At 51.0% G+C, this 20,189-nt stretch overlaps 8 protein-coding genes across 8 annotated transcripts, besides 50 other annotated features; all 8 read left to right on the top strand.

Annotated features, from left to right (window-relative positions):
• Positions 1-4,395: part of a sequence feature (heterozygous, non-Esmeraldo-like haplotype) that runs on past the window's edge.
• Positions 217-243: a microsatellite.
• Positions 390-416: a sequence feature (AT_rich).
• Tc00.1047053508737.80 (mannosyltransferase-like protein, putative) lies at positions 882-3,692 on the top strand (the record flags this gene model as incomplete). Its single annotated transcript, XM_812580.1, has 1 exon — positions 882-3,692. The coding sequence occupies one exon, from the start codon at positions 882-884 to the stop codon at positions 3,690-3,692; it is 2,811 nt and encodes a 936-aa protein (XP_817673.1).
• Positions 928-958: a microsatellite.
• Positions 4,130-4,396: a mobile genetic element.
• Positions 4,396-4,746: a sequence feature (areas merged during assembly that could not be assigned to a particular haplotype. This can correspond to areas where the two haplotypes were merged or to regions with more than two copies in the genome that were merged during assembly.).
• Positions 4,747-4,864: a sequence feature (heterozygous, non-Esmeraldo-like haplotype).
• Positions 4,865-5,221: a sequence feature (areas merged during assembly that could not be assigned to a particular haplotype. This can correspond to areas where the two haplotypes were merged or to regions with more than two copies in the genome that were merged during assembly.).
• Positions 4,983-5,028: a microsatellite.
• Positions 5,222-5,391: a sequence feature (areas merged during assembly that could not be assigned to a particular haplotype. This can correspond to areas where the two haplotypes were merged or to regions with more than two copies in the genome that were merged during assembly.).
• Positions 5,256-5,275: a microsatellite.
• Positions 5,306-5,354: a microsatellite.
• Positions 5,361-5,397: a microsatellite.
• Positions 5,392-5,488: a sequence feature (haploid, Esmeraldo-like haplotype).
• Positions 5,489-10,176: a sequence feature (heterozygous, non-Esmeraldo-like haplotype).
• Tc00.1047053508737.70 (fatty acid desaturase, putative) lies at positions 5,608-6,846 on the top strand (the record flags this gene model as incomplete). Its single annotated transcript, XM_812579.1, has 1 exon — positions 5,608-6,846. One exon carries the CDS (start codon positions 5,608-5,610, stop codon positions 6,844-6,846), a length of 1,239 nt encoding a protein of 412 aa, XP_817672.1.
• Positions 6,967-7,000: a microsatellite.
• Positions 7,013-7,070: a microsatellite.
• Positions 7,112-7,190: a sequence feature (T-rich).
• Positions 7,191-7,219: a microsatellite.
• Positions 7,220-7,253: a sequence feature (T-rich).
• Positions 7,498-7,545: a sequence feature (A-rich).
• Positions 7,572-7,628: a microsatellite.
• Positions 7,629-7,657: a sequence feature (AT_rich).
• Positions 7,835-7,877: a sequence feature (GA-rich).
• Positions 7,912-7,937: a microsatellite.
• Positions 8,243-8,563, top strand: Tc00.1047053508737.60 (hypothetical protein, conserved; the record flags this gene model as incomplete). The annotated part of the gene is made up of 1 exon (XM_812578.1): positions 8,243-8,563. The coding sequence occupies one exon, from the start codon at positions 8,243-8,245 to the stop codon at positions 8,561-8,563; it is 321 nt and encodes a 106-aa protein (XP_817671.1).
• Positions 8,290-8,362: a sequence feature (A-rich).
• Positions 8,579-8,599: a sequence feature (AT_rich).
• Positions 8,695-8,714: a microsatellite.
• On the top strand, positions 8,759-9,736 carry Tc00.1047053508737.50 (hypothetical protein, conserved; the record flags this gene model as incomplete). Its single annotated transcript, XM_812577.1, has 1 exon — positions 8,759-9,736. The coding sequence occupies one exon, from the start codon at positions 8,759-8,761 to the stop codon at positions 9,734-9,736; it is 978 nt and encodes a 325-aa protein (XP_817670.1).
• Positions 8,895-8,952: a microsatellite.
• Positions 9,846-9,867: a microsatellite.
• Positions 10,026-10,045: a microsatellite.
• Positions 10,177-10,930: a sequence feature (areas merged during assembly that could not be assigned to a particular haplotype. This can correspond to areas where the two haplotypes were merged or to regions with more than two copies in the genome that were merged during assembly.).
• Positions 10,365-10,387: a microsatellite.
• Positions 10,443-10,468: a microsatellite.
• Positions 10,586-10,621: a microsatellite.
• Positions 10,697-10,791: a microsatellite.
• Positions 10,812-10,852: a microsatellite.
• On the top strand, positions 10,874-11,815 carry Tc00.1047053508737.40 (uncharacterized protein; the record flags this gene model as incomplete). Its single annotated transcript, XM_812576.1, has 1 exon — positions 10,874-11,815. One exon carries the CDS (start codon positions 10,874-10,876, stop codon positions 11,813-11,815), a length of 942 nt encoding a protein of 313 aa, XP_817669.1.
• Positions 10,931-11,082: a sequence feature (areas merged during assembly that could not be assigned to a particular haplotype. This can correspond to areas where the two haplotypes were merged or to regions with more than two copies in the genome that were merged during assembly.).
• Positions 11,083-11,861: a sequence feature (haploid, Esmeraldo-like haplotype).
• Positions 11,862-13,221: a sequence feature (heterozygous, non-Esmeraldo-like haplotype).
• Positions 11,865-11,917: a sequence feature (T-rich).
• On the top strand, positions 12,211-15,195 carry Tc00.1047053508737.30 (hypothetical protein, conserved; the record flags this gene model as incomplete). Its single annotated transcript, XM_812575.1, has 1 exon — positions 12,211-15,195. The coding sequence occupies one exon, from the start codon at positions 12,211-12,213 to the stop codon at positions 15,193-15,195; it is 2,985 nt and encodes a 994-aa protein (XP_817668.1).
• Positions 13,222-13,307: a sequence feature (areas merged during assembly that could not be assigned to a particular haplotype. This can correspond to areas where the two haplotypes were merged or to regions with more than two copies in the genome that were merged during assembly.).
• Positions 13,308-14,436: a sequence feature (haploid, Esmeraldo-like haplotype).
• Positions 14,437-15,248: a sequence feature (areas merged during assembly that could not be assigned to a particular haplotype. This can correspond to areas where the two haplotypes were merged or to regions with more than two copies in the genome that were merged during assembly.).
• Positions 15,249-16,268: a sequence feature (heterozygous, non-Esmeraldo-like haplotype).
• Positions 15,264-15,307: a microsatellite.
• Tc00.1047053508737.20 (uncharacterized protein) lies at positions 15,925-16,659 on the top strand (the record flags this gene model as incomplete). Its single annotated transcript, XM_812574.1, has 1 exon — positions 15,925-16,659. The coding sequence occupies one exon, from the start codon at positions 15,925-15,927 to the stop codon at positions 16,657-16,659; it is 735 nt and encodes a 244-aa protein (XP_817667.1).
• Positions 16,269-20,189: a sequence feature (areas not merged during assembly with more than two copies in the genome that could not be assigned to a particular haplotype).
• On the top strand, positions 17,474-18,508 carry Tc00.1047053508737.10 (mucin-like glycoprotein, putative; the record flags this gene model as incomplete). The annotated part of the gene is made up of 1 exon (XM_812573.1): positions 17,474-18,508. The coding sequence occupies one exon, from the start codon at positions 17,474-17,476 to the stop codon at positions 18,506-18,508; it is 1,035 nt and encodes a 344-aa protein (XP_817666.1).
• Positions 18,726-18,747: a sequence feature (AT_rich).
• Positions 19,919-20,059: a mobile genetic element.
• Positions 20,063-20,108: a microsatellite.

Below are 20,189 nucleotides of genomic sequence, written 5' to 3'. Positions count from 1 at the left end.
CAGTCAGAAGGCAAATTATTTTATTCCGTCCGATTTTTACAGTCTTCTTTATGCTTCTCTTTTTTTTTTTTTTTGTTTGGTTTCGTCCCTCCGTTTTCCCCCTTTGTCGATCCCAGTGAGCACGTGGTTGACATGACACGTATACAAGTTTATGCATGCCTTTAGGGCTCGCCTGCATTCTTTGCCTCCGCACCTCCACATTGCCTTTCATTTCTGTTTTTTTTTCTTTTTTTTCTTTTCTTTGCGTCCTTGGAGTGTTGCTTTTATTTTATTTTATTTTCTCTCTCTCTTTCTCTGTGTGTTTGTGTGTTCTACGAGACGGGATTAGTCTGCCCTGTTCCTTGCGTGAATTGAGGGAAGAGAAGTGGAGGCTGCCCACACACACACACATATATAAATATATAAATATATATTTACTACACACGGGCTTTTCGTATTCGCCGATGCCTGTGGAGCAGCGCCACAACGTTGGCACCACCGCCACCACCACGACGACGACGGACAACAGTTCTGGCATCGCCACTGCCGCCGTCTTCACGTCACCACCCGACGCGAACGAGCAGTTGGCGCTTCTTGCTTCGCTGCGTTTTGGTCGGCAGCGGGTACACGCGTGGCTTCACAACACAGAGAAGATGCTGCAACAGACTGCAGACGCCAAATGGATGTGTGCATGGATCACATCGGCGTAACTGTATACGTGTACCCTCCACTGTTACTCCCTCTTTTTTTTTCACCATCTTCTTCTTTCCAGTCTCCTCTTGAGGGATGAGGGTTTATTTTCACCATCCGCGGCCTGGACTGCATGAGGAGGGAGGCGACAGAACCAACACGGCGGGAACGTTGTGAAAAGACGACAGAAGTTATGTTTAATTTTGTTTTGGATGTGTGGCGGCTTTACGGTCGCCCCTCCTTCTCTCTCTCCCTTACTTTTTTTTTTTTTTTTTTTTCTCTTTTCTTTGCTCTGTGCTTCACGTCTCCTGCAGAGAGGGAAAGCGTCACACGCTCGCATCCTACAAAAAAAGGGTCGTTGGGGCGTTGAGAAGGGCGGAGGGAGGGGAAGTGTGTGTGTACAACAACAAAAAAAAAATAGTTATTTGTGCAATTCGCTTAGAATGAACTATTCGCGCTTCCGCTCTCGTGGCGCGAGGGGTCGTGCAAGGACCCGACGAAAATACCGTGCCGTCATTTCGCTGCTTGTACTCCTGTTTTGCTTCTACCTCTTCCTGCGCATCCTACCGCCGAGAGCACTTGCGACCATCCGTGATGATAGCGGTTTTCTTATCCCTGGCGGGAACACAAGCAGCGTGACAGTCGTCATTACGGAACTGCGTGTCTCAGCACCTTTTTCAGCCGCGAATTTGGCGGGGAGTCGACTGAAGCAGGCGCTTAGCCGCCGTGCGTGGTGTACATCATCGTCGCCTATGAGCCTTGTGTCCCTTGTGATGCTCTTTTATGCTCCGCCCGACAATGCGTCGTGGTCTGGCGGCATCCCAGTGAGTATTCAACCATACGGTGACAGCGGTTCATGGAATCTGTGGAGCGTCGACCTCGCCAAGAGGGGAATTAGGGAAAAATACAACGTGGCTCCCTGCGTCATGGAGGCACGCGTACTCTTTGCGGCAAGTGCAGCGGAGGTCGAAAGTGACAGTTATGGCATGGACCTTGCGGCAGTGCGGATGGCATTGAGGGCAGTGCGGCGCACCGATTACTTTGTTCTCCTTGCGGATTTTGTGCGTCCCAAATCCGATGACTTTATGCAAAAACTTTTTCTACCTTCGAGGCGAAACGGTGGAAAGGTGTTGGCCGTTCAGTGCACCCTTCTGGAGAAGAAAAGTACCAATACGCAAGGGATAGACAAAGGTCAGGAAGTGGTTCTCGACGCTCTTCATGTGGTTTCGGATCGGGGTGTCTTTGTGGGCCTCGCTGCATTGAAGCGGTTGGAACTTCTTTTACCGTACCTGTCGCGAAGGTACAACGGCATTTTCGCCACCGATAAACGTCTTTTGGAACCGGAGTTGGTTGACGCCGTCTCGCCCTTTTGTACACTTTTTCACCGCCAGGCATTTGACGCCTTCAAGGGGTTTGACAGCCTTTTCTTCAGTGAAAACACGACTTTGTCCCAGGCGCCAGACATTGCCGGATGGGAGTACAGCATTTTTCTGCAGCGTGAATACAAGGAATGGCAGGTGTGGAGTAGCGCTGCCTTTGGCATCATTGACGAAGGCACTTCGCCATCATCATCATTACTCCAGCTTTTGAGGCAACCAGCCTTTCCTGCTGCCGATAATTGGGGGGCGGAGCATTTTGACACTCTACAGAGGCTACACAACCGCCGCTTTGCCACCCCATACCAAAAGCGGGGGGAAGAAGGCACGGTTGACAAGCCGCTGTCGCCGTTACTTTTTTTTGCACGTGACTACAACTGTTCATGTTGTGGACTGATGCGAGAGGTCATTGGGTACTTGCGCCCGCTGACGGAGCGGTATGCTGTGTCCTTTTTGAGGGGATTGCGCCACAGCTTCTGCTCCGATGCAGTGGGATCGGAGTTGGTTTCCCTGGAACTCACGGACGAGTCGCGTGCGGAGAAATTTTTTACTTCTTTTTCCAATACTGTTAAGTGGCAAATAGCATACAAGAATCGCCCTAAAATTGTCATTATGCACCTTCGCGCACCCAGCTACAAGCAAGTACATGCTTCATTGCCACACAAGATGGACTACTTCATTGGCAGGAGCCTCAGTGAGTTTTCACTTATTCCAAGGGATTGGGTGAATGGCATGCACCTCTATGCGGATGAGGTGTGGGCAACCGGTGAGTTTTTTCGCACAGTCTACCGCCGCTCTGGCGTCGCGGCTGAAAAGATTCATGTCGTCCCTGAGTCGGTCAATATACACAGGTATAACCCACGGAACTGTCGACCAGCGTCGTTTCCATTGTCCCTACCGACGGCCTACACGAATAGGCCGGGACTTTCCCCAGAGGATCTGCGTCGCCGTTTTCGTTTTTTGTCCATCATGAAGTGGGAAATGAGGAAAGGGTGGGATGTGCTTTTGAAGGCCTATTGGAAGGCGTTTGGACCATCATCGCCGCTGCACAACAATGTCTCCCTCTATTTAAAGGTGAAGTGGATCCAATTGTACTCCGGCGGTGCCGGGAACCACAATATCAATGAGCTCATAGGAAACTGGTCGAAAAAAAACCTGCCAGGATTCACGTCCATGGAGGACATGCCGCACATCGTCTTTTTAAGCGGGTTGGGGTATGTGGGCGAGCAGTCGTTGCTGCAATTGTACTGCTCCGTCGATGCTTTTGTGTTTCCCACACGCGCGGAGGGGTGGGGACTGCCAGCGACGGAGGCGATGGCGATGGGCATCCCTGTGATCATCACCAACTGGGGCGGCACCACCACCTTCATGCCACCCAACGCCACCTTCGGTATTCGCGTGGACGGGCTGGAGGAGGTGCCGAGCGGGGCGGGGTATCATGTGTTTCGGGCCAACAAGTGGGCATTGCCCAGTGTTCAGGATACGGCGGAACTGATGCGATATGTCGTTGACCACCCCGAACACGCACGAAGAGTGGGCAAGCGTGGGCGCCGCCACATGGAAGAGTACTTTAGCGAAGAGATCATTGCCGACCTTTTTGACATGCGCCTCGAAGCGGCGGTGAGGAAACTTCGAGGAAAGTCCTAAAGAGGGGCGAAAGACGCACATGCCGATAGCCACAGAAGAAAGATCGGGAAGGAGGAAAAGGAGGATAATGGGGAGGGGCGTACGTTTTCTACGTATATCTTCGCATCTGAAAAGCGCATCGTGGAGACATGTCATCTTCCCCACCACCTCTCCCCCTCCCATGTATGCTGCCTTGAAAAAAAGTTAAAAGAGAGAGAGGGGATAATAATTGTAGTGGGGAATGGAGGTTAAGATGTCCCTATGCCTTTTTTTTTTTCTCTTTGCCAATTAATAAAAAAAAGAACGCATAAATAAATATATTTAAAACAAGCAAAAAAAAAAGGAAACGGGAACAAAAAAATACGAGGGACCACGGCAGCGGCACGGGAAAAAAAGATGAGGCGAACACCGGCTGTGCCGACAACAGTATGCTTACTTAAATAAGGAATAAGTATTTTAGGAGCTTGTGAAAGGGATGTTCGCGGGGGAGCTGGTCACCTAAATGAATATGTCCTGACGAAACGGAGATGTTTCTGCACGATTCTTTTCTATCTTATGAATTTTTGGAGGACGGTGATTGAAGGAACCAGGGAGCCGATAGCGACAGGACGGATTTTTCTTTACTTTTTATTTCTTACTTTCCCACCACCCCCTTTTTGATTCCCACCTCGCGGCGAGGCCTTGTGGCTGGCGGAGCCCAAGGTCTGCCACTTGGTAAGCGATAAATACACACAGATAAATAAATATATTTTACCCCATCCGAACAGAGTGAGCGGGCTACGATTGTGGCTGACGGATGTTACGTGTATATAAATATAAATGATGTATGTATGTGCACTTACTTGGTGTAAACACTCATTTAGGATATGGTGAATCCCATACTTTTATTTCATTTATTCCCTTTTTGAATTATTGTTATTCCCATCTTGTTTTGGTTTCTATTATTGATAAACTGCAGGATTCGGCCAGCGGCTTAGTAGATTATTCCACGGCTAAAAAGGGGTTTAAGACACCACCACACACACACACACATCAAAAAAAAAAAGGGGGGGGTGGGTGGGGAGGAGGGGAAGCGTGTGCAATGCGTGCCTGATGCGTCTCCTCCGAGGTGTGGGGGCTGCTGGGTGTGTGCCGAGCCAGACCGCCACCTCTCTTTTGCGTAGTATCTCCTTGTGGGGCTGGGGAACGAGGCCTCAGCCGGGGGCGCGCATTCTCTCTTCGTCGTGCTCTCTGGCAGAGGTGCTGGCGATAACGTTGCTGAGCTGTTCGCTGCCGCCCGGAGATGGCGACGCACCTCGATGACGCAAGGGCATATATATATATATATCTACCCATATATACCCATATATATATATATGTTCCTGCGTGGATCCTAAATAAATAATATCACGAGGTCCATGAGGCCTGTAGTGTGCATCACAATAGGTTGTGTAGAGGAACATGCGTGCATGAATGGTGAGTTGAGAGGGGATTATAGGAAAAGGTGATTGTTGTTGTGCGTCATCCGTGAGTCTACTTCTTTGAAATGTTTTTCTCTCCGTCTCTTTTATTCTTCACATACAATGTGTGTATAAATAAATATTGGCTGCTGCTGCTGCTGCTGCGGTGGTGGTGGTGGTGGTGTTTGGAAGGGGAAAAAAAAAACAAAAACAAAAACAAACAAAAAACAAAACAAAAAACAAAGAGAAGACACACACACACACACACACACAGACACATACATACATATATACCCCTTCCTTTGACGCGTAGCAAAAAACATCAGCTAAAGCAAGAAGAATAGGAAAGGTAGTAGCCGTAGCACTCACCCAATCCAACCCGCCGGACAAGGAGAAGGGAAGGAAGGAAAAGGGAAATATAATAATAAAATACACACAAACAGACGTCCCTGGCCATTAAAAGAAAAAAAAAAAAGGAAAAGAAAGAAGTTGGGTTTATGTCGCGGGTTGACAATTTAACTGTCGCGCCGGGTTCACCGGATGTCATGAAGGCGGTGCTTAAGTCTGGGCGCAAAAAGGAGCACAATGTCATTGTGCCTTCCTCCGCACTGACCATTCGAGAAATTCAGGAGAAAATTCCGGTAAAGTACTTTGAACGCAACACCACCCGGAGCGTCATGTTTCTTTTACGCGACCTTGCACAGGTGGCGTTGACGTACGCTATTATGCACGCCGTCGTCTTGCCACTTGCCACTTCCATGGAGGTTTCTGCAGCAAGAACGGTGGCCGACGGTGGGGCGTTATCATTGATGACAGGTACAGCCATGACGACAGCGGCGTGGCTTTTAAAGGGAGTGTTGTGGGCGGTGTTTTGGTTTGTACAGGGACTTAACGGCACTGCGCTTTGGGTCCTGGCTCACGAATGCGGCCATCAGGCGTTCAGCCCCATGAAAGGGTTGAATGACGCCGTTGGCATGATTTTGCACTCTGCGCTGCTCGTGCCGTACCACAGCTGGCGCATCACCCACGGCGGCCACCACAAACACACGAATCACCTCACGAAGGATCTTGTGTTTGTTCCAGAGAAACGAAACTCGGTTGTGGAGCTCGTGGAGGATGCACCGCTGGTGTCATTAATTCAAACTTTGATAATTTTTCTCTTTGGTTGGCCGGCACATCTTCTTTTTAATGCCTCTGGACAGGAATTTGGCCGACTCGCGTGCCACTTTGACCCCGGCGCCCCATTTTTCCGCAGCGAAGACCGCCACGATGTTGTCCTGTCGAATGTTGGGATTGTCAGCGCGTTATTTGTCATTTTCTCCAGCGTTTACCGCTTTGGCTTTACAAATGTCTTCTACTGGTACATTGTACCGTACCTCTGGGTGAACTTTTGGCTTGTGTACATCACATACCTGCAGCACACGGATATACGCATTCCTCACTACACACATGAGCACTGGACGTTTGTTCGCGGTGCATTGGCGGCTGTGGACAGGGACTACGGCTTTGTCCTTAACACATGGCTCCATCACATCAATGATTCCCACGTGGTACATCACCTTTTTAGCAAAATTCCACACTACAACGCAATCCAGGTGACAAGAAAGTACATTCGTGAGATACTGGGTGCCACATACATTACGGATGAGAGGTCACTGTGGAAGATGCTCTGGGAACAGCGTAGAGAGTGCCGCTATGTTGTTCCCGCAGAGGGCGTCTGTGTCTTTCATGGGTAACTGTCAAATGATCTTATGGTTGTTGTTACTATTTATTTAAGGAAAGGAAGAAGAAAACCTTGTCAAGTGGAATAATATTACGAGTCCAAGAATGACAAGAATATATATATATATATGTATAGAGAGAGAGAGAGAGAGAGGGAGAGAGAGGGAGCGTGTCGGTGCGTATGTATATGTATATATATATATATATTATAGGTCTGTGTTTGTGTGTGTGTGTGTGTGTGGAATGCCTGCAAGAGTGGAGGAGGAGGAGAAAAGAGGGAAAAAAAAGCAACAAAACAAAACAACAAAAAAAACAAAGATGTGGAAGAGGCGAAGAGCGAAAACAACAACATGAAACAACACACACACACACACACACACGCACACAACATAAAAACATAAAAAAACAACAAAAAAAAAAAGTGTCCTATTGATTTTCCAAGGACAAATACTTGGAAGGAATAACATGACATATCTATCTATCTATATATATATAAGTGTGTGTGTGTGTGTCGGGGAAAATACATGCGGCTGACTCAATTCTCGTTCTTTTTTTTTTTTTGGGAAGGGGGGGAAGGGGGGGGGGAAATGAAAAGGGCGGAGTAGTAAATTTCCCATCTTGTGCGATCAAACAACAACAACAAAAATAAAGAAAAGGATGGGCAATTTTTTCTTTTTTTTCCCTTTTTTTTTTTTTAGTTTTTCTTTTCTTTTATTATAATGATTATTAGGACTATCAATTTTTTTGTTTTTTTCTTTTTTTCTTTTTTGCTTTTTTTTATTCTTTTATTTTTTTTATATAATAAATAATAAATAATAATATTTTGCTGCTGCCTGTTTGGTCCAGTGAGAGTGGGAAGAGGAGGTGGTGGCGATGGGGAAAGGGGCCATCGGGGTCTGAGTGAGAACGATCCTTTAATGTACGTCACTGCGGTGTGGTGTAATGTGTGGGTGTCGGTGGGCCTTTTGCCTCCAGTGAAAGGAGCGAGGAGTGGACTTTCGTTTTCTTTCTTTCTTTCTTTCTTTTCTTCTTCTTCTTCTTCTTTACGTGACCTTTTCATTCTCACCTCTTCCCTAGAAACAAACACACACACACACACACACACGGTGTTGGGCGAAGGCCACAAGGAAAGCTTACAGTGAGGGGTGAGAGCGGAAAGTTGTTATTATTTGTTTCTGTATTTCTCTCTCTCTTTATTTGTGTGTGTGTGTGTGTTCATGTTTGCTGCCACGCCAGGACTGCGAGTGTGGGACGCATTGAAAAGTCGCGGACGGTCCTTATGCCGCAGCCGGACGGATATCGTCATGGTGGCTTCTACCGCGCTGTGTGTTAGTACGTACTGCATGATGGCCAATTGGATCTACGGCGGTTACGTGGACCTTTGGTACGGCGTGTACGGCCTTGAAGACGATGATGACGATGAGGACGCTGCATGAGACACGTTTTGGCCGCTGTCGTTTCTTTTTTTTTTTTGTTATGTTTAGTTTTTTATTCCTCTTTTTTCTCTCTTTTTGTTTTCTTTCTCTCTTTCCCCACTTTCTCCCTCTCTGTTTGTTCCTGTGTGTATGTTTGCACTGTAGGCGTCTGATGTTTATTTGGTTTGATTTGATTTTTTTTCCCCGCCCATCCACCCCTTTTTTTTTTTTTTTTTTTGGCAGGGATGACACCATCCGTGTCGTCTTGTCACGACCAGCGATGTGCTCGCAGCTGCTGTTGCCTCCTCCCTCTTAATTCATTCATTCATTCATTAATTATTTTTATTTATTTGCACCCCCCCTTTTTTTTTTCCTTTTGGATGAACAAAACCCAAACAAAATTGTCTTCTCACGGTGTATTTTGCTGCGCATTTTGCCGTGGGGCACAGTTTAGTTTAGTTTAGTTTTTTTTTCTTTTTTCTTTTGCTGCTGCTGCTGCTGCTTCCCCCGAATGGATGCATCGTCGGCGGGCAGTTCATGCGAGTTGGCGGAGGACGTGCGAGGCGTGAGGCGGCAGCGCGTCTCACTGAGCTCCGTGGACTCCGAGCCGATAATCAGACGGCACCGGCCTGACGCGTCGCCGCGCTACGATGATGCCGCCGCCGCTGATGATGATGATGCCGATGACGATGCGGGGGATGATGACAGGAACACAAACGGCATTCGCGAGAGGGACGAGGGGAAGGGCAGTGATGTTCTGTCGGAGGGGCAGGTGACTGCCGCCCACAGTGAGGGTTCACCCTCTGCATTGGTGCAGGCGGCGCTGCGTGACGCGAACGGTGAGCCGCTTCTGCAGATCCCCATGGAGCGTGTCTCTGAGGCGACGGTGGCATCCGTGACTGGCCTCATCGCGCGCAGCAGCACCGTCGTGGCAGACAACGTCTCCGGGGCGTTTGTGATGGATGCCGGGACGCGTCTTTGTCTCGGTGACGGCTTCGTGGTTGGTGTCATCACGACTGTGATGGGCCCTGTGTCGTGCTGCGCGTACGCCATCGTGTGCCTCCCCGCCGTTTTTGACGCCCTCTGCGACGGCGGAAAACTGACCGTCGGTGTGGGCCTCTGCTACGACCTTGGCGAGCAAAGCGTCATTTACGACCCCGTCTCGCAGTGTGACATGCGACGTGGCACCGACGCCAGTTACATCAACGATGAGGAACTGCCGCCACACGCACGGCCGGACTTCTCAGACGACGAGGCGGAGCGTCAGTGGAAGATGAGTCGCCGCATGAGCGCCGATGGGGAGCCGATATCATCCGACGACGATCCCGTCGATGTGGATTGGGAAAAGATCGACGTCCTCGAGGCGTGCCTGCGGGACGAAAGAAGGGAGGGAGCACCAGGCATGGACACCGCCGCGCCGCGTCACAACCCCCGGCTGGTGGTGCCGCCGTGGGTCGCCACGACGCGTGCACCCAACGGAGCCCCGTGACTGGGAACGACAGGCGAAGGAAAATTTTTTTTTCTTTTAAACGATGCATGCACATCGGCACGATTAATAATAATAATAACAGAAAAAAGAAGAGGAGTGCAGTGAAAAGACAACAACAACAACAACAACAAAAGGTGGGTGACGACACTTTACACAAACGCAGAGAAGAACACGGAGAGGAAAGATGCAGAAGAATAGTTTTTTTTTTTTTTTGGGAAAAAAACAAACAACAAGAGGAAATGCCTGCGATAATGTGGTTTCCCCTCCCCCCCTCCCCTTTTTTTTTTTTGGGGGGGGGGGGGGGGGGGGCTTTGAGGCACAGGCACATAGCGGCACGTCGTGTCATCTCATACGATGGCTGTTTATGGATGGGTGTAGACGCAACCACCCGGATCAATAGGCCTTTTTCTTTTTTTCTTTTCTTTCATTTGTTACTTCGCTGCGGCCGGTGGAGTGAAAAGAAACAGAGAGAGAGGGAGAGATGCACGCAAAGAAATTTGCACTGATCTTCCGTGAGGTGTTTGAGAGTTTTTTTTTCTTCTACGCCCAATGGCACGTATATATATATTCTTTATTGTCTCACTTTAAGAAATTATGCGCTGGTGCATGTGGTGGAGAGTCCATTCTTTTATTATTATTATTATTATTATTGATTTTTAGGCTGCCGTTCGGATGTCTGCTGTTCTTGCTGTCTCAATCTGGAAGAGAGGAGGAGGAGGAAGAGGAGGGGGAAGTACGGTAATTTGCATCTCACGTCCGTCTCTCTCTGTCTGTCTGTTCTTGCGTATTACACTGCGGTTTTTTTTTTTTTTTGAGCGGCTTGTCACTTCTCACAACGCCATGCACGAAACATACATAAATATATAAATAAATATATACATACATTACGGATACAGACATCTGTGATATATACACGTGCCTTATTGGCCGGGATGTGTGGGTGAGGCGTGTTGGACTCTTTGTGTGTGTGTGTGTGTGTTGCATTTGTTACTGAAATGTCTTTTTTTTTTTTTGTGGCTGCTGCATTTGCGTGTGTGTGTATGTATTTGTGTGTGGTTCAGTGGAGCCGCTGCAAAGGGAGAGGGGGAGGAGGAGGAGGAGGAGGAGGAGGAGGAGCTCTTCTTAAACGACCTGCGGATGGAGCGGACGCGGGGGCTGAACTGTTCATTGGGGCTCAGCGGCACATGCAAAGAAGATGTCGACCCGCGTAACGCGTGGCAGCGGACGGTGGAGGCGAACCAAAAGATGCTGGACATCGTGAGGGGACGTGAAACCCGCTCGAGTGCCGCCGCGGAGTTATTTCGTAGCCGCTACTTTGCGTTGCTGCATGAGTTGGCGGCGGAGGAGGAGGAGGTGAAGGCGTTGAATGCCCGTAGCAGAGATCTTGTCGCTGCGCTACGGGATGCGCAGTTGCACGGCTGCGGCCAGGGACAACGGATCGACAAAATACATAAAATTAGTGCCGTGACGCCTACTGCCGGCGAGGACACGAATGCGATTTACAAGCAACTACTCCAGCGGCTTACGCACACCAGCCGACTGCGGGATGAATTGCGTGATGAGGTACAGCGTCTGCAGTCGACATGCAAAGAAGCACTTCACGAGCGAGCCGCATTGATGCAGTCGGTAGATGCACAGCGGGAGGCGCTCGAGCCTCTTCTAAAGGAAGCGGACGACGTCGCCCGTTCTGTGGAGATGGTGCGGGCCACGCTGCGTACATATGGCAGCCATAAGGATGATAAGGAAAGGGAGAAAGCCGCAAGCCTCAGTTTGGCAGATCTCCTGCATGGTGTGGACGCGTGGTCCTTTGAGGAAAAACGTGCGATGCGACGCGTCACCGCACTTTTGAGCAGCTGCATTGGCGTAGAGGACGATTGCATCAAAACGGCAGATTGTGGGAGGCTGCGGAGTGTAGAGGAGGCGGTTCGTTTTTACCAAACATGGAACGACGCCCTGATGCGATCCCTTGGCGACTTTTCACGCGAGATGAATGGAAGACGGGAGGGGCTTTACGCACGCATCGATGAGTTGAAGCGATTCAGGACGACCCAACAAATGAATGGGGCCGAAGGCAATTGAAAAAAGAAGAAAAAAAAAATGGGGGAGTGAGAGCCCCACCTGCCGTTTCAAAAAACAAACAACAAACAAAAAACAACAACCAAAAAATAGAAAAAAAAAAAACAGTTTTTTATACCTGCCTTTTTTTCACTTCTTGTATTTGTCTGTCTACCTGCCTGTGCGCATATGCGTTAGCGGGGGGGTGAAGGGGAGTTTTTTACCGCCTCCCCCTTTTTCTCCCAGAAAAATAAATAAATGGGGAAAAAAAAAAGGAATTTATTATGCCTCTGAAAGAAGTGAGTTATTTTCTTTGCTGCAGCCTGCAACTTTTTTTTTCCTTTTCTTTTTCCGTTGTTGCTCTGTGGCCCCACATGCGTGTATGTGCACGAGGGGAGTTTATTTAAAAGTACATTCAAATGTTTACGTGTCGGTTGTTGCTCCGTCGCCATGCAGCCATTGGCCTCACATGCCTTCGCTTCAGCCAGAGGACCGCATCTTTTCAGCCCTTCTCACAGAAGGATGAGGAGGACTTGGTGCGGGTGGTGCGTACAAAGCCACGGCATGTGCTGAAGCATGTCCGTCAACAAGTGTGGCGCTCACGTAAGCGGGAACTGCACTTTCGCAACACCGTCACGCACCTGATGATTGTTCTTCAGGAATTTCTTCGAAAGCAATTGATCGACCCTGCAAGTGCCTCGCAAATAATGGAGGGTATCATGGAGGAGTGTGTCAAGTACTCGCAGCACGACATGGCTCACCTACTCTTTCGCGCCTTCCTTCGGTTTCGGAAGTATGGCTGCGTTATCTCCGTGGATGCGCTGCGCTACCTCTTTGAGTCCTACAAGGAGAACGACAGCAGCGAGCTGATGATCCAGCTGGCAAATGAGATGCGGTCCGATCCCGCCATGCGGCCATTGTGCATCGCGGCGTACCTCTTCGCCAACCATCCGGAGGAGGCCGATGCGCTGCATGAGGGACTTTCTTTTAGTGACCTCACACGGGAGGACATCGTTGCGCTTATTGACGGCTACGACAAACTTCGCAGGACGGAGAAGATCATGGAGGTGTTGCAAAAAGTGACGCAGCTTAACATAGACCCCGCCGACCTTACTGACATCTTCCGTGCTCTCTTCCGTGTATTTTACCAACGCGACGATGAGGCTTCTTTCGCTGCTGTCTTTCAGGCATCCCGCGAAAAGTCTGTCGCGTTGGATGCGGCAACTTTTGCCATTATTCTTAGGCAGCGTATGCGACACGTGACTTCTGTGGAGGAGATTGCGGCTGTGGAGGCTGAGCTTCAGGAGATTGGCTATTTTCCGGATGTCACAGGGAATTCCATCATCATTGCCGCCTACGCCCGGCTTATTCACTTTGGCGATCGTGGCAGCGAGGAACTCATGCTGTCCAAGGTGGACACTCTTCTGTCCTCCATTGAGTCTCGTCTGAAGCAAGGAGATCCCGACATGGATATCAGTGCCGCACACATCCGCGCTGTCATTCGTGGCTATGGGGCAGCGGGGCGGCCCGATTCCCTGAAGACCGCATGGACACGTATGCAATACAATGGCCTTACCAACGATGTGCGTGTGTACAATGAATTGCTAAAGTGGTTTGCTCTTATGGGAAATGTGAAGGATGTGATTGCATTGAAGGAGGAGATGGATGCGGCGGGTGTGCATCCGGATTCTCAAACATATGCATGGACGCTTCGTGCGCTAGGGAAATATTATCCTCGTCATGTTGAAAAGCTCTACGAGGAGATGGTGGAGAAACACGTGCGGCCGGATGTGCAGCTGTACAACACAATGATAGGCATCTTTGGCGATTTGGGCGACTTGGAACGAGTGGAGACGATTGTGGAGGAGATGAAGCGACGGGAGGGGTTTGGGACTTTGCAACTGACACCCGTCACATTCGCGGTGCTCATTCGCATCTACGCCAATGACTTAGCAAAGGCGGAGGCCGCGTACGCGGAGGCGAAGAAGCGAGGCCTGACAGACCATCCGCATGTGCAGACAAGTATGCTTCATGTTTACGCCAATCATGCGGAGGGCTCTGAGAAGCTGGAGGAGCTTCTCAAAGAAATCTCATCGTGGTCCACGGACATCTTTAATGTGCTGCTAAACAAATACGGCAAGAGCGGTCAACGTGAGAAGGTGACCGAGTTAATTGAAAAAATGAAGGCAGAGGGAACGGCGATGAATGATGTCACCTTTGGAACCCTCATCACCGCTTTTGCCCGCTGGGGGGACGCCGAGAAGGTACGCGATGTCATTCAACTGCTGAAGGAGCATGAGGGGGAAGTCTCCGCCGCGTTTTACTCCGTTCTGGCGTCATCTCTCAGCAGGATGGGCGATGTGGACGGCGTGAGCAACGCCTGGGATGATCTGCTGTCGTCGAAGCTGTTCCCAGACACGGAGGTGTACAACCAGTTTCTCCTGCTGTACAGCAGGCAACACAACGCCGGGAAGATGCAGGCGGTTCTCAACAGCATGATGAAACAAGTACCACCGAACCCCGTAACGGCCACCACTGTACTTGACATGTTGGGAAAATCAGGGAGAGTAGCAGAGATGGAGTCGCTCTTTGATGATATGAAGCAGTCCCCTGACACCATGCCGACATCCGTGACGTATCATCAGATGATGAACACATACGCCAAAACAGGTGATGTTGCCAAAATGGAAAAACTTCATGCCGAGTTTCTGGAGAAGGGCTACACCAATAATGCTGTCACGCACAATATCTTGGCGGACGGTTACGGTCGCGCGCGACGATTTGAGCGGATGGAGGAAATTGTGCAGCAGCGGAAGTCATCGGGGATCCCCATGGATGACCTCATATACTGCATCATGGCCACATCCTACGGCCGGGCGAGGCTAAAAAAGGAAGTGCACCGTCTCTACACAGAGGTCACTTCCCCCACGTCCCGTCATCTCTTCACTAGAAAAGTCATTTGGTCATTCATTGACGCCTTTTGCCGCTGCGCAGCCCCGGACGACATGGAAAAGTGCGTCGAGGAGTTAAAGAAGACGGATGAAAATAATACTCTTACCGCGAGTGATGTTCTTACCCTTATTCCGTACTACTGCCGCCTTGGAGACATGAGCCGCGTAGATGAGTTACGTGAGAAGGCCAATTCGATGAACGCGGACCTGTCTTACACATCACTGAACGCCATTGCACGGGGATACGCCAGGGCGGGACGGTTTGACAAGACGGTAGAGACCCTCCACCTTCTGCGCGATCGTAATTGGGTTCCAGACGCCGCCACGGCACTGTCACTCTCCAGCTCCTTCCTCAAAGCGGGTCTGCACGAACAGGCGCAGCAAGTCGTGCAGTGGAGGCGGCAGTACGCGAAGCACGCGGGGGAGGAGGTGTCACCGGCTTCAGATATTTAGGACGTACATTTGGCATACATGAGCTCAAAGCAAAAGCGTGAGAAACAAGGAGAGGGGAGGGGCGGTAGTGATGATGATGAGGATGATGATGGTGGTGGTGGTGGTGGTAATGGGAATTTTGAGGAAACGTAGTAAGAGGAGGAATACGACAGTACTCTCAGTGAAATCCCTGTCCCTTTCTTTCTCCCATCTTTTGCGTGTGTTCTTTTGTAGCAAAAAGAAAAAGTGACGGAAAGAAGAAGACCCCCCGCCCCCCCCAAAAAAAAATAAAATAAGCGAAAATAATCAACAACAAGAAGAAGAAGTACTCGCATTACTGAGCGATGGCACGAGACAAGCATGCAATGCATGGGTGAGGGGTGTTCACATTTCAAAGAAAATGTTGCCAGTTATTTTTAACCTACACTTATTTATGGATAAATACATGCATTTACGTGCCATTTTTGAGTGTTTTTGGTTTGCCTTCTTCTTCACCATTTGTATCGACTGGATGTTGTTGTTATTGTGTTCGTGTGGGCCAATGGAGGGGCGTCTTTGCTGCGGACGGGACGGATGCACGTTGTGGTTTTGCTGCGGATGTGTGTCTTTGTGTGTTTCTTCCTTGCCATTGCTCTCCCCCCATCCTGTGTGACCATCCCTCCCTTTTACCCATTGGTCTTTTTCGTTTTTGGTAGGTGGCGTGGAGTTTCTTACTGTGGCAAAACCGCATTTTCCAGTTGCGATAGTGTAATGCCGGTGCGATTCCCTTTGACGCTGCCACCCGCGGACGGACCAACGATGACGGAGGAAGCGCTGGCGCAGCAGGTGATGCAGGATTTCATGGCAACGCGTCACGCCGGGTCCTCGGTGGAGCTGCTCCGCTCCGTGTTCTTTGCGCGCCTGCAGCAGACGATTGCGGAGCGCTACCCACTCGCGTATAACCGTCTTTTGTTGGCGTGGCATTGGCGCGGCAAGTGGCGTTGCTTTGCGGATGAAATTGTGGGACTGCGCTGCTTCCGCTACACGCTAATGGACTGCGCTGAGACTATAGATCTGGAGATTCACGTCGCGTTCAGCGAGTTGCGGTGCTGTCTGCATGGGGGAAATCACTGCGCAGTGCAGCTGACGGACGGCAGCGTTGGCGCGCTACTGCGGGAGCATCTTCTCCAGAATGGTGCCTTGCACTGCTGGTGTGACGAGGCGGTGAAGGCGGCGCAGGCGGACGGTGGCGCGGGGGGTGCTGATAGAGCCTTGTGGCGAGAGACACGCTTGCGCGGCACATGGGTGCACTGCGGCTCCGCCGACACTTCGTCCATTGCCTTCAATCGTGGGTGGCGGCGAATTGTGACAGGCGATCCGCGAGGGACCTCTTCATGGCGGCTATGGGGTGAGAAGCGAGGGAGGGAGAGAGGGGAGCCACGCGCTGGGGAAAGAGGGGTCGGGCTGCTGCGGCCGCACCTCGTTGTCGTCACTTCAGTTTGTTGACATGACAGAGCTGTCATCTTTTGTTTTTTCCTTACAGAAGTTTTGGATTTTGCGTTCTCTTTGGTTGCTGGGAGGAGAGGGTGCGTGTGTGCTGTGCATTTGCGAGAGTCTTGTGGGAGGACCGTGATTCGCGGCGGTGCGGCGGATGTGGCGGTGTGTGCGGGAGTGACTCCGCCGCGGAGGGCAGGGAGCGAGGTGCCCCAGTTTGTTGTGGGAACTGCGGTGCAACGACTCACCGTTGGGCTCGTGGGACCCTTGCGCGTCACTCACATGCGTGCGCTGGCACGACAGTGCCGGTGAGGGAAGCTTGAGGAGCTGCGTGTTCTCTCCGCGATGGACGTGGGCTGCGGGGCGTCTGGCGGATGCGGCTAAGCGAGGCATCCGATGTCATTTGCCTGGCAGACAACGAAATGTGACTCCGCTTATGGAAAAATGCAGGGATTTTGGTTTGTCCCTTGCATTGCTTCCTTTTTCCCGTGAGACACACCGCATACCGAACGCCCACCCACCGTCATTCCTGCTTGCATATCTCCTGCGGGCTCGGCAACTCATTGTGGGTGCGTGCTCTTCATGAGGAATGCGCATCCCTTCCCGGTTCCCGGAACTGCAGTTACATCCATCGGAGCCTAGGGGCTACACTGTTTTCCTCCTTCCCCTTTTGGGTGCGTGTGGGGTGCTGGGTTCTGCTTCACGGCCGTCTGCGTGTGTGTGTCCCCGTAGTGCGACACATGTGTTCCTCTCCCCCTCTTCTTCTTCTTGTTGTCCTTGCCCCGCTGTGTAGATTGTCTCACAAAGTCGAGCGACTCTACGACGAATGATGATGATGGTGACTGTGCGGCGCCGCGTGGTGTGCGACCTGCTGATCCTCGCGCTCTTGTGCTGCTGCTGCTGCTTGCCCGTCTGCGGGACTGCTGTGCCGGTAAAAACCTTTGTGTTTGTGCATTTTTCGTGTCCCGGGACTGACGGTAAGTTGAGTTGGCATCTTCGAGGCGAAGAGGAATGGAAAAAGTGCCCTAAGAAGCCTGGAGAAGTCGATCAAGACAGTGATGAGCGTGCACGGCTGTGCGTTGCCGGTGGGGACTTCTACAGAGCTTGGAGAAGGAGAGTATTTTGCAGTCCTCCCAGTAACCAGGTAGAATTTATGTTTGAGATAGAATTTGCGACGTACGGGGGTTTAAGGAACAGCAGCTCGGCGACGGCAATAAACAATGATCGGGAGGCCACTGATGGCGCGCAACGGCTTCAGTCGCAGCCGCGGAATGGAACAGCGGCCCCGGCAGCTACGGCGGCTGCATCGACAACGGCGGTTGTTGACCAGGCACAGGGCGGTCTCGTCACTCCGCCGAGGGAGGCAGCTGAGGCACCGCAGAAGAAGTCGCCTGACCACACAGCCGAGGACGGCTTTGCCCCAAGTTCGAGCGAAAACATCACCGTCAAGGAGGAGTCGCCTAAGCAAACAGCCGAAGGCGGCTCTTATCCAATGCTAAGCGAAAACGTCACCGTCAAGGAGAAGTTGCCTGACCAAACAGCTGAGGACGGCTCTGCCTCAAGGCCGAGCGAAAACTTCACCGTCAGCCCGCTGACATCCGCAGAAGGGGCAGCCAATGAAACTTCCCACAACAGTAATGAGGGTGACAGCCAATCCGACGCCAGTGGCGAAGGCAACAGCACCGTTACCGGCACGAATCCGCTCCGACCGACCAGAGACGAAAGTGCAAACGAAAGTACAGAAGATATCGCCGCTTTGTTGCCGACTTTCAGTCCGGACGGCAGCGACGTCACCACTGTGTGGGTGCGCACGCCCCTGCTGCTGCTCGTCATCGCCCTTGTCTGTGCTGCTGTGCGGTGATTGGGACTAGTCGTGCGTGTCCTTGCGGGGACGGCTAGTACAGTATGTGTGTTTTCCTTTTTTTTCTCTTCTTTTTTTAATTTGCTTTGTCACCCACACGCGGTGCCGGCCCTGCGGCTGTGCGTCCCACGGACTGCACGAGCGAGGATTGGAAGAAAAGGCCGGATGCCGCATGAAATGCGAGGAATGTTGTGTGGGCTAGTGGAAGAACGCGATGTTATTATTATTATTTTATTTTTCTTTTGTGCAGGTAATATATATGCACGCACCCGATCGTCTTGAGCCGCATGGCACATGAAATTCCTGCCGAATCATTTCTTTTCTTTTTTCTGTTTTCCGGGAGTCCTGCGGGATTCTCATTCTTTTTTTCGTTTCATTTCCTGTTTTGGTTAATTCCCTGCGGCTGTTTTCCGTTTGTGCCGTGTCCACTGTCACTTTGTGTCTCCGTGTCCCGTTGAGTGTCCCTCTGCTGGTTGTGCTTCTGGCATGTCCCCATTTCTTCTCTTTCTTTTCTGCTAGAGGCACCGATGGTCCGCGACGACGATTGCTTGTGCACCCCTCTGCGGTGGCACGGGGGTGGCTGGGCGCCGGCCTGCTGAGTGCACTCGGAGTGGAGCGGATGGTGTGCGTCGTGCCTCACTTGTGAGTGTGGGCGCCACCCACCACAACCTGCTGTGAGCCGCAGTGATATTCCGTTGGGGCGGAGAGAAGTGAAGGACTGCGCCGTGGACTTGGATGCGCCCCGCCCTTCTTGTTGCGGCCGTCTGTGTGTGTGTGTTTTTTGGCTGCCCAAAACTCATTGGCGCCGCAAATGCGGCAACACAAGAGTTTGATTGCGTGGAGGCGCCACCGTCGCTTGAATCAAACTATGCATGTGGCAGACACGCAAACAGGGAATCGCACCGGATTATTCGCCTGGGCTGCTGGCCGGATCCTCAAGTATCCCAAAGGAATAAAATACGACGGGAAGGAAGTGTGAGTAAATAGAGAGGCAGTGGGTCCGCCAAATCCTCGTTGTTTGCTCCGCATATATTTATTTATTCTGTTGTTCCCACGCACGTGACATGTCGAACGCTCTGTTCGGATTGGATACATATATGTATATGTTTGTAGCTTACCCTGTGGCAGTTTTGTTCCTCGAACAATTTAGCGTATTTGCGTTGTTCTCTGGAAAACGAAAGCAACTTGTTTAGGGCTTGTGGGGCACGTTCCGGGGTACCATGCGACTTTTCCGCTAGGAACCTTCGCGCAAGGCTCGACGCACCATGGTGCGGTTCCTGATCCCGGAACCGTTGCCGCAACCTTTCTTTTCATTCTTTTTGCCACGCCCAATCCCGCCAGAAAGGCCAAAGACAGAAAACAATTGGAATGTTTGTCCCCATTTTATGAATCGTCGACTGGCGCGGTTCCGGAAGCAGGGAGGCAGTGGTGTCCGGACAATTTTTAATTGTTTTTGCTTCTGCCGTCCCGCCCGCCCACTTTGTGATCCTCACCCTGCGGCGTGGTCGTGTGGCTGGAGGACCCCAAAGTCTGCCACTTCGTGAGTTATGAAGGCACACATCCACAGACAGACACACACAGATATATATACACACGCCCAATCTAAATGGAGGGATCACGCCGTGGAAGTGGCCACCATGATGCGCATACATAAATATGCACTCACTTGGCCTAACCGCTC

Source organism: Trypanosoma cruzi, genomic scaffold, assembly GCF_000209065.1.
Source record: "Trypanosoma cruzi strain CL Brener 1047053517035 genomic scaffold, whole genome shotgun sequence".
Lineage (NCBI taxonomy): Eukaryota > Euglenozoa > Kinetoplastea > Trypanosomatida > Trypanosomatidae > Trypanosoma > Trypanosoma cruzi.
This window is presented reverse-complemented; position numbering and strand designations above follow the sequence as displayed.